The sequence below is a fragment of the Manduca sexta genome, chromosome 27, assembly GCF_014839805.1.
Source record: "Manduca sexta isolate Smith_Timp_Sample1 chromosome 27, JHU_Msex_v1.0, whole genome shotgun sequence".
Taxonomy (NCBI): Eukaryota; Metazoa; Arthropoda; class Insecta; order Lepidoptera; family Sphingidae; genus Manduca; species Manduca sexta.
The window spans coordinates 10,634,029-10,646,535 of NC_051141.1; the positions used below are offsets into that span (position 1 = coordinate 10,634,029).

The 12,507-nt window shown below is 33.9% G+C and overlaps 1 protein-coding gene across 1 annotated transcript in view; it reads left to right on the top strand.

Moving 5' to 3' along the window:
- Positions 1 to 5,212: 5,212 nt before the first annotated feature.
- Positions 5,213 to 12,507, top strand: part of LOC115444935 (leucine-rich repeat-containing protein 15) — a 46,164-nt gene continuing 38,869 nt past the window's right edge. The window contains exon 1 of the mRNA XM_030170935.2: positions 5,213 to 5,446. Within this exon, the coding sequence (XP_030026795.1) occupies positions 5,400 to 5,446 (47 nt within the window). The 5' untranslated portion in view covers positions 5,213 to 5,399. The remainder of the gene's footprint in view (positions 5,447 to 12,507) is intronic.

Sequence of the window (12,507 nt, forward strand, 5' to 3'; positions counted from 1 at the left end):
AAGTACAAGTATAATATACGTTATTATTCTACTACTTATATAATATAATGTACAACGTAATGAAAAACATTAGTGACATATCTGCAGAATAGAAGTTATTTAAGTTAATGTGTCATAATGATTTTATACTAAATGCTAATAAGTAATATTTTTTTTATAACCTCATGGATTAGCACTATATATGCGTCATGTTATTGTTATTGCCAGTATAGGTCTTTTATTGAAAGATAATAAGTAGTCATCTCTTGTTGAGCAGCTGATATTAATAAATTTGACACCAAATATTATTTCGTACTGGTTTATTTGTGTAGGTTCACCTCCATTAAACTCTCTAACCTTTGATTCGAAAGATTAAGTAGCATACATACCTTTTTTCCGAGGTTTAGAGATTTTGATATTTCCATGATAAATTCCATCATAAAAAGTTTAGTGCTTTAGTTTTGTCTCTTTTGCACTAGTTGATTTAGGAATTTGAATAACCCGATACCAAATAACTTTTATACCAATTTGCATTGCTATAGGGTATATAAAAATCACACTAGTTATAATAATATAATAAGTACGTATACGAGTAAAAGTTTTTTCATAAAGCATGTTTATAATACGTTATGTAGATTTGGAGAAAAAATTTCAACTATCCATAATAATAAGGCAAACAATAGGAGGGGTTCGGTCTTCCCTACGCCACCGGGATTTCCGAAGAATGATTCACCGGAAAACTAGTAAGTAATAGTTTATAAAAGAAACAAAGAGTAGTTAATGCAATTATAAAGCTATTATTCCCGCATGCCTTATAACTTACATGAAATTCTCAATAATTAGCCGCTAGACTACCGCTGCTTTAAAATCGGCCGTTAGATATAGGTTTATCAAAGGTTATGTTGGACACTTGTAGCCAACTACGATCATAACATACTTCAAAGGAGTATGAGCAAAAATAGAATGAATGCTTTGGAGACTATGGTTTAAAAATTTACTTCAATATGTATTTTGTGCGTCTGTTATAAATTTAGGCAATTTAAGGAATAATGCTTACGTATCTCAGTTTCATTAAAAATTCTATGTTTTGGGAGTAACATTCTCTTTTACCTGCGTTATCTAAACTTGAGAATTTTCTCCTTTTTAATGGGTATATGTTTACACTTTAAGTTACCACACTTTAAAGTGAGGTGACATTATGCTAAAATAGGACGATGTTGTATCACACTGACGTGTGATGACTATTACGGTCCCCTTAAACTAATGGTCGTAGTAGTGGGAGGAAAGTGCAGTATAGTACCTAAAACCTTTCTGCTAAAAACTTAGTCTAGCAAAAATCGAAGAATGTACGAATTATTTTGATGTTACCAAGCTGGACGTACCTATGATATGTACTATTTTCTTAAGTAATTTGTTCATCACCAAAAAATAGGCTACTATTCTACTTCAAAAGAATATATGTATTGGTAATCGAACACAATCGGTGAACATACTTAGATATCTAATAAAAGTACATGTGTTATGGAATGCTATATAACACTAGAATATTCAATAACTTTAATTAAATCCATTAAAAAAGTTAAGGAATGAAACGATTCCACACAAGTTAAAATACATGACAAGTTTTGTAACATCGTTTAACATGTTATAAAATAAAGTAGAACATATTTGTCCATTTTATACTTATCAGTTCATAACCGTCAGTTTGTTATAATTGAGTATTTATTGTTATACAACTAATTGCAACAAACTTGTGTTTAAGAATTTGACTTAACAGGATAACAATCTATATTTTTTGTAATAATTCTAATAAAATATTGCCTTACAAATGTTTTGATATATTTTATAGAGCATGTGGGGGAGCTCCTTTAAAGGACACGAAAGCGAATAGGTATCGTTTTAAAACAAATATTGCTTACCGTCTATGCATTTTGTTTTAGGTCGTTTTATATATAACGAAATCTTTTTAAGCGAACCATTTTGATAGATATTGGTGAAAAATTCAGACACTTGCTCTTATCACATTATGTTCTCTACTATTTGTAATAACTTATATTTATAATTATGACACCACAAGTAAAGACGAACAATTTTTTTTTTAATAAGTAAGTATATGTTTTTATAGAAGTATATAATGGATTTTAATATCATAGAAGTACATGTACTTATCATTGATATTATATGTGTTCTTTTAAACAAGCTAAATACACAATAAACACAAGTTATGTGTAATAGGCATCTACGTTGTATGCGCGAGTACCTTGCGCGGTTTGCTGGTGGCAGGTATATTTTATATCCACCCGGATAGCGACCACCATACACAACATGTAAAACCCGCAATAGTGACCCACGTAAGTGTGTCGTAGTCCGGGATCTGCCTGTGTATATCCGGTTCCAATAGGCCGATATAATTGTGTCGACTGCAGGGGGGTAATCATCTCTTGTCATTCGAAATTCTATTGAACCCTACTTACCATCAGGTGCAGTAGGGTCACTATATGTAAAAATACCACGTCTTTACTCGTCAATATACAGTTAAGTTTGTGTAGTACATGTACAGCATGGCGGCAAAAATAGACAAGATAACGGGCAGATTCTTCCATACGAGCTTTCAACCGCTCAATACAAGTAGATAGCTGTCACAAGCATAACACCAAACGCAACTGCAGTAGTATCTATTCATCGAACATCAAAAGCCTACTTTGATCAAATTTTCCCTAACTCGCAAGGGAGACACAAGAAACGACCGCTTCAAAGATAATATCGGTAACGCAAACAAAAACGTATATTGACATTTCTTGACAAGTGGTTTGTAACAAAGGGTGTGTAATGTGTGTAAATAGTTTTAGTATAACGTATTGTGTATGATTGCGTGCATATAGTTCATACATTTAACATGCTATGTCTATTCGTCTGTCGTAAATTTTTGCATTGTTTGATAGTTATTCACAACCTTTATTAATAACGAGGTGTTGATAAATACTGTCGCTAGTCGCACTGTGAACTTATCGGAGATAAGAAGTAGTTTATATTATGTTAATTTAACATATACTTTGTCAGTGCAGATATGACTGTTTGTGATAGTTTCTGTGTTTATTTCCAACAAACGTCCAAACATTTCGTAACCTTCAACATTAATAATATTAGTAAGCTATTGATTGATTATTAATCAATTAAGCCCCGCGAAACTGCCTATAGAATATCTCGTTAATTTAGAGCTTTGGCTAAACGTTTATCTTTTAGCTCAGAGTTCGTCCAATAATTAGAGTTGATTCAAATTCCGCGGATGGAAACTAAATACGCTAATACGAATTTTGTATTATGATATAATTGCTGTACAAATTATGAGTGAGTATTTCGCAAAAAGATTTGTATCGTAAGTAGTATTTAGTGACGGAACTCATTTCGTAGATACTGCTCGCTAATAAAAATGACTATAATTGCATGCTTTACAAAAATATAATTGTTTTTAAAACTATCATGATCGTAATTAAATAAATAAATTAATTCAATATCTGGTTTACAGGAAACTGGTAAAAATATGGCTTCATTATACACTATAGATGTCCGCATTTTAAAAATTGAGTTGTGATATGAAGATATTTTACAAGAAAGTAGTAAAAAAATATAGTTTTATTACAGGGTATATATACTTAGATGCGCAACTTTTTGAAATCTATTTGTGATATAAAGACTTTTAATTTTAAGAAAAATTATTTAATGATTATAATCGATAGACCCGTCCTTGAACATTAAACCATAAATGAAAATAACGCATTTTCCTTACGGACATGACATTAGTAAACATTTTACTCATTTTTTTCGTTCTTTGGAACAAATATCTTAGAACACATTTTAACTTTTAGTAATTGAATCTAAATCTATTCAAATCGTTTTTTTCTATCAATAGCTAACTATTGATTCGTGTGGTATTTAATACTGTCGCAGTATTTTATTTGTATTCCACGCCATTAGGGCGTTTATCCTCTATGAACACTGGGACATCTATCCTTTTAGTAAGAGAGGGAAGTCTTTTGTTATTTAAAATCTATGGTATGTAATAAAAGAAACAAAAATATTTTTAAGACACTAGTAATTCTACTATAAAAAAAGTTTAGTTAGATTTGTCGCGTGTTTTTAAATGTGCTAGATACTAACCCCCTTATTCATAAACGTTTTTTATCTAAGCACAGAGTAAAGTTGTGATAACAAGCCTGTTTCTCAGTGCCCAACGGCACTGAGAAATAGACATAGGGCCGTTGTGATTGGTTATTATTGTTGTATTTCAATATTAGCCAATCACATCGGCCCTACGTCTACGCACTGCGAAGACTGCCATGCCGTCAGCACTGAGAAACAGACTTGTTATCACAGCCTTACTCGGTCTTTAGATAAAAAACGTCTATGAATAAGGGGGTTAACGTTTAGGACATAATATGTCCTTTGAGGCTTCTAAACCACAATTCCTATACACAACCAGATGCACAGACATATGTACATATTGCAGTCCTGGATTTGCAAATAGGCCGTATAGGCCGCGCCTTATGGGGCCAGCCTCTTATGGGTCGCAGATTTCAAAAGATGTTCACTCGATTTAATTAATCATTCGTTTTTTAACTTTAGTGCCTTCCATAATACAAACAAATGGAAATGATTAAGTATTTTAGAAACTTACATACATAAATAAACCTATCTATATGGGGCGGCGGAAATAAAGTGGTCTACACTCATAAAAAATAAAAATTCGGCACTGGTACGCTGTACATGTTATTAGGATCATGATGTTGATTACAGATTATTTATATGTATATTGTATACCATTACTGAAACTATGATACCTAGATTTAATAAATTCTCGATGATAAATATGTAAAAAGTATATATACATAATAATACTATTAAATTATTCGACATTTATATTTAAAAAATAAATAACAATAATATTATAGTTACTTATTGATCCTTCTTTGCAGTTATTTTACTGTAGAAAAACTCAAAGTAAGCATAAAAGCTGTTATTACAACATTCCGCGACAAGTAAATTATATGGGGGTGAAAGTGCTACACGGTATTTTTTCTTGAGCGCTGTATGTCCGGTGTGGAATAATTTTGTATAAGTAGAGTAGACGCGTAGACGGCCGGCGTCCACCGAGGGCGGCGTAGTGCGGGGCGAGGGTGTCGACTACCACGAGCCACCCTGTTCGCACAGCGGTGCTCGGCGCGGCGGTGTGCCGCTCTGTGTTCACTGCTCAGTGCTCAGGGCTCAGTCACACTCGCGCCCACATTCGTGTCCGCCGACCGTCGCGTTCGTGCTACGGCAATCGTACCGCGCTTTCGACTGCTTCGCGTCACTGTTCTTAGCGGGCGGGCCATGTATTCGCTTAAACTTTACACTCTCGTCAAATAATTTAACAACTGAAAATGAGAAATAAAAGTTGGTGCGGATGGACAGTATGGCATTGGCGGAGGTATGTATTATTTTTTTACAAAGTTTACAAAAAGTTTTCGTTGTTCTGTCGACGTGTGCCGGTATCTAATGAGCATTTGCGATTTATTCTGCTGCTCCGCGAGTTGTTTTGGCTCTGCACGGTGTTTTTTGTCCCTCGGGAACATTCTTATTTTGATTTGCTACTTTATGGCCACAAAGGTGAATAAAGTAGATATCATTTAAAGGAATTAAAAGAAAATAAACTGGAATTATGGTATCAGGATTTTCTTTTCTGCTTTTGCAATTGTACAAGGGCAAAAATTAAAACGTTATTGACTTCCGCTCTTTAGGGAACTAAAAATGCTTTTTACCTTTAAATAAAAAATTATGGGCTTTAAATTCTAATTGTTATTTTATTACAATGAGCTATTAAGAAAATAAAATGCCGACATATAAAAAGATGCAATAATTAGGAAGTAGGTGCCATCACATATTGCGAGGTCTTATTGAGAATTTCTACAGTTTCAGTCAACTTTTTGTCGTGATTTTTAAGACCGATAGCCATATCACGTACCATATTTATTTAGAAATAGCATGCATCCTTAAATACGGAAAGTATTCATATTGTTATTACAAAAATAAACACATTACCAATATATTCTGGTAATATTTTTTATTTATTTTTATTGGGATAAGTACATCCGTGGTAACACTGTATTATAAAATAACTATATAATGATTATAACTCGAAATATTCAATATCAAAGTTTAATATAGTCTTTTTCGATTTGCTGTAAATAATATTTTCTTAATTCGCAGTGCTTTCGTAATTATAATGAGATCGCAATTAGAAAAGGTACCTACTTTTTAAATATAAAAGGCCGTTTAATATTTTTATGGTCTTAACACATGTGGGCATTTATAATTAAGTAATTTTGATATAAATACTTATCCAATAATTGTTGATTTATTTAGTAAGTATTTCGTGTGTCACATACATAAGTATAGCAGTAACAATCGTTTTATTACATTAAAGGACTTACCTTTGTCCATTGTCCAATGTCCGTCGGCAGGTTACTTGTCTGGCATTAGTTTGTCATATCATTATGTTTTTCTATCGTTGAACTGATACTAGCTAAATGTAACCGAAGTTTTAAACCTTTTAAATTTTAATAAATCAATGAGTTGACTTAAAAGTTTAATATAAATATAAGATTTTACTTCATTTCTGACCCTAAAAGAAAAAGTCCTAAATAGTAATTATACCTTTCTACGTTTAATTATCATTGCCAAATTATTTATTGATCTAGTCGAAATCACTCGAAAGATTGATATTGGATTTATATTGAGACCACGACGGCCGGTTGTTCACACCAATAAAGTATAGTGACAAAGTAAATTAAAATCAATGTAAATTAACTATTAAATATTGATGACATGTTTAAGACAATAAATACTGTTAACGATTCCATTTGTATTTTCTTTTTCTATGTGTCTCTTTCATCTTGTGACGACTTTTGCGTATAAATTGATAGTTTGGCCCATGGGAATCCCAAATTATTGTTTAAGAGATTATGGCTTATATTTTTAGGTTACTGTGGTGTATAATGTAGCGCGTAATGGATAAAGTACATTACCAATTCAATCACAAAATAGGTAAATTTTCATTCAATAATTCATTCGTAATATCCTAACCATTTGCGGGCAACTGTTATCGAATATCTAGCCTCAAGTTCTAGATATCTCCACATTGAATCTAATTACAATTGAGTACTTCAGTTCCATGCAATTCCATTATTTGAACAATTTGAATTTATCTATTTGGTCTAGTTTAAAACTAAGTACACCATATTATAATCTAGATTTAAAAATATTTTATTATAAATCGAATTCGTAGAGATTAACATTCTCACTCTTTTTCCTCACGATATATTTGTCGCGTATGTTAACATGAGTCGGTGTAAATTGCCATATTTGTACCTTAAATAGCTGATATCGATCACAGATGTCAATCTATCGTCCTTTATTTAATCTCTGGACGGGTGGATTTTCGTACAATAAATTTTTACCAGAAACTAACTCTTTGGAAAAGAGTTATCAGCGAATTAAGTGTGTACATATCTAACATACCAAGTACTCACTAACTGTCACTAGATTTTATTTCGCTAATTAGTAATTCAAACGGTTACAACAACATACGGTCGGAGTTTAAACATAAAACAAGATTTATCATGGAATATTTAACAAAAGTGTTTGAGTTCCCATCAGTGGGAATTCATCAGACTATAAAGAGAGATATGTGTTTACTTGAAAGCTTGTACCGAGTACCTAGTTAAGTTTATTTTCCCACACCATTAAATAAGTTTTGGTCGAATTTAAAAACAACCATATTTTTTTTCTTTATATGTTATTCTATCAAATGTAGATTAGAAAGGAAGAACGTGCCACATCGTTTCGAGCCGGTCCGAGGCCTGGGTTGCTTTTTTGTAACATCAATAGCACGTAAAATGTGGTTTAGTTTCAATTCTCATCCAATTTATTCTAGACATTTGCCTGCCACTGCATTCGTTGCATAAAGGTTTCAACTTTACACTTGTCAAGCATTTTTCTCATTCCTAGGATATTATTATAATATGCAGACACGGAATTTAAATCTAGTTTTAGTAATTAGTTTGTAGTTTATATTAGGTTTATATTTTCTGAAGATTTGTAAAGCGTCAAAGCTATTTTTATATTATATACCTAATATAGTAACAGGTTTCTTAAACATATTCGAGCGTTCGCGGGCAAAAATTTGAAGTGCAAAGGAAGCGCAAGCGCCGCTCTCTAGAGTTATACGTCTTATATTTCCCCGAAGGACTATAATACTTATGTCTTAAAATTAGGCGATACAATTCCAATAAAATTTTAACTCTGCTTTTTGTGTCGTAAGTCTTAAAATATCATGTACGCATTCTGAAATTAGCAGGCATATCCACGTTTCATTAATATCGATTAGGTTAATTAGCGATTGGTTCAACCTCTCAGTATAATGCGATTAATAAACTTACAAAACTGTAGATGTCACTAGGAGGCAGGATTTATGAAAATAAATCCATACTCGCGCCCGTCTAATTATAATCGCTTGTTAATTTCTGCTAAGGAGAAATATGAATCTACATTAGAAGAGCTACGAACTCTTAAATGGCTGTACCTTGCTAACACTTCGACTTTCAATCTGTGTAATTGACTTTATAAAATTATAAAGTCAATCACACAGATTGAAAGCATATATAATAATAATAATAAGCCCGCAGGGGCGGCTTTGTGGCGAGCCGACGGTGAGTGGCGACACCGCGTTCCCTGATTCCGTGGGGGCTAAATGAGACCCCCTGACCCTTGGTTTGCCTTAACTGGCCGGCTAGGGGTGGAAGTCGCAAGAGCTAAGAACCTAAGCTCCAGGGTGGAAGTGCTCAATCTGCGTAATAGCGAGGAAGCCCGCTCCGGGACGCGATAGCGACCAGCGATGGTGAAATCGGTGCACACCTCTCGACACTCTTAAGCCACCCACACCGGTGTTGCATCCTTGGCTTACGCCACTTATGGGATGCCCATCTAGTGGGGGGCAAGTCACCGTCTGCCTTGAATACATAAGATTGAGATATTTTACTTGGCAGGCGTCCCGTTGTCTCAGTCAATAGCCCAGCAATCAGTCCAGCTAGCTCCCATCCATAGACCCGGTATAATTCCTATCTTTTCTGCAATAGTCCCTGCACCTTGTAAGCGCTGTCTTTGGCTGTATTTCCTCCATAAGTATAGACAGAGAGAGTACTCGCAAGTTGTATAAACCCCAACTAGAGTAATGTATCTTAAAGGGGCCTCTACGTGTTGGATCCATGTCCCCACGCAAGCCTTCCAAAAGGACCGGCCTTTATGCTGTGATTTCCCGCAGGAAAGATACAACATAATAATAATATAAGTTCTGTTCTATACACTGTCCCACTGTTGGGCACGGGCCTCCTATACTACTGAGAGGAATTAGCCTTTAGTCCACCACGCTAGCCTAGAGCGGATTGGTAGACCTCACACAACCTCGAAGTTTCTATAGAGTAATTCTCAGGTATGCTGGTTTCCTCACGATGTTTTCCTTCACCGTTAAAGCAAGCGATAATTTAAAAAGAATACACATATAATTTTTACAAAAGTCAGAGATGTGTGCCCTTAGGATTTGAAACTGCGGACATTCGTCTCGGCAGTCCGTTCCGCAACCAACTAAGCTAGCGACCTATTTATGCTCACAATTATCGAACCCCGAGAGTTTCGTCGAAAACTAATGGGCGTAAATCCAAATATATTTTGTAATTGAAAGCATTTACGACATCACTACTAAACTGCCTCTTTATACATTATCTCAGTTATAATCGCTATTCATAACTGATTCTAATTACTTAATAGCCCAATAATTGGTCTAAAGGCCACGTATCTCGACCAGTTGATAAGATTGGTGTGTTAAATGTACAAAAACAGATGTAACTTGTTTCAAATCAAAAAGATTAAACTATATCGGGTCTGTTTGGGACTGTACCTACCTCCGTTATAATTCGTAGATTAAATAGCTTATAGCGATAAGCTTTATATTCAAACGGGACTTTCATTGAATTTCCAAGATTGTTGTGTCACGGTTAACAGCCATTTTCAGTAAACGATCTCAATCTCAATCTTCTATCAGATTCTGAGAATTAACTAATCAAAATAAATCCTTTGTAATCATGTCAAAACGACGTAGGGTATTTAATATAGTAATGCATTTTGTTAAGTATTTATTAACACATTTGTAAGTAGAAATAAAATTTTATATAAGTCCTTTGTCGTAGGAAAATTCAGAAATTTTATTCAATTTCTGAACGTCTTCAAAGTCTACGAAAGATAATACGTTGAAATTCATATTGTGTAGATAATCCATTTGCTTGATTCCCCGATTTTTAAACGAATATACGTTTTGTAATCTAATACTACATTAGATGACCGGGATTGTTCACAATATGTCTTAGTTTAATAGACATTCTGTAAATAAAGGATGAATGAATCGTGGTATCATCGCTTATTAGTTGCTTATGAATAAAATTAATGTTTAAAATTGGAATAGGTTATAAACTACGGATAAGTGTTTGCAGTAATTACTGTTCAATGTCGCCTGAGAGTGAGGTACTCGTGTTTTCAACTACAGATACTAATTAATGAAAATTCGTACATATGATTATCGTAGAGATTTTAATAGTCGTTAGTGAGATCTCATTCTTTGGTTTGTTTTTTTATTAACTAAAGGTTTTGTAACTTGGAAAGGTACTCGATCATCCGTTCCGCAATGCTACTCACAAATTATACACACGATATACGATAGAAATAATGTATTTTGCCTGCAACCAGAGACTCTCAAGGCATGTAAACCCGGATTACATTGTTGAATATATTATAAAATACATTGTCTGTAACCTGTAAGGGACGTTGTACATTCTAAGACAATAAACTAAAGTTGTCTTTAAACTTCCCAAAACAAACATGTTGGAGTTCGAGCGAGCAAGTTATTTGATCTGATGCGTTCTTATGCCCGTATCATGCGTGATACTCGCTGAGGTCTTACGTTTGTTGTTGAGAGAATAGCTGCTTGGAAATTGTTGTAAACGAGTCCGAATATATAAAATACCAGAATTTTGTTGTATTATTTTATTTGTACATCATTATTGTATTTTGTTTTACAGGTTAAATTAGCTAATTAATTAACTGCTTCAATCAACGTAAACTTTACCTATAGACTCTGGTTTTCCAATATTATCTGGGTTAACCCGTTAGAGCCGTAGGCTTGGCATTTTAGACTTTTTTTAACCGACTTCAAAAAAACGAAGAGGTTATCAATTCGTCGTGAATTTTATTTTTTTTATTTTTTTTTGTATGTTTGTTACCTTAGAACTCGCTCATTTATGAATGGATTTGGAAAATTCTTTTTTTATTCGAAATAATTTCTCTCCAGTTTGGTCCCATAAAATTTTTTCAACATCGCTTCAGTAGTTTGGTTTTAAAACTAAAAAAACTAGAATAATGATGTCGTACTAGAAAACGAAATCGCGAATTTTGCTTTCCTATGACGTTTTTAGTTATGTTTTTGCATTGAGTGTACTTCTCATATACTTATACATATAGCATAACATCTTTTCCGAGTGTCAGGGGTAGGCAGAGGCGTAACATTTCAGCGCGATAGTCGTACTGTGTGTGAAACATATCAGTTGTTTTTGCGTTAGGTTTACTTGAATCTACTTCTTACATACATAAATATAGCATCACACCTTTTCCCCTTTTCAGGGGTAGGCAGAGGTGTCACATTTCAGCACGATAGTTGTACTGCGGGCGAAATACATTAGTTGTGTTTTTGCTTTGGGTTTAGTTGACTCTACTTCTTACATACATACATATATATATAGCATCACACCTTTTCCCCTTTTCAGAGGTAGACAGAGGTGTAACACCACAGCGCGATAGTCGTACTGTGAGCCAAATATATCAGTTGTGTTTTTGCGTTAGGTTTGCTTGAATCTACTTCTTATATACATATGAATAGCATCACACCTTTTCCCCTTTTCAGAGGTAGACAGAGGTGTAACACCACAGCGCGATAGTCGTACTGTGAGCCAAATATATCAGTTGTGTTTTTGCGTTAGGTTTGCTTGAATCTACTTCTTATATACATATAAATAGCATCACACCTTTTCCCCTTTTCAGTGGTACTCAGAGGTGTAACTCCTCAGTGTGATAGTCGCATCGTGAGCAAAACACGACTACGCCATCGAGACGGTCTATTTTTTACTAACACAAAAAAGCAAAAAATAAAAATAATTTTAACAAAAAATTAAACCGCCTTCAAAAACCACTCAAAACCAAAATATAATTTCACATAACAGTATATATATTGGATACCAATTTTGGAGTCGGTGCCTAATTAAAATTGCTAGTTAAGCTAGATAAATACATTTACGAATATACGAAAACAATGTGCTGCCAGCGTAAAAAGTCAGCAAGTCAGATCGTCACCGGAGATAAACACACCGCCGCAGCATAGCAAATGGAAGC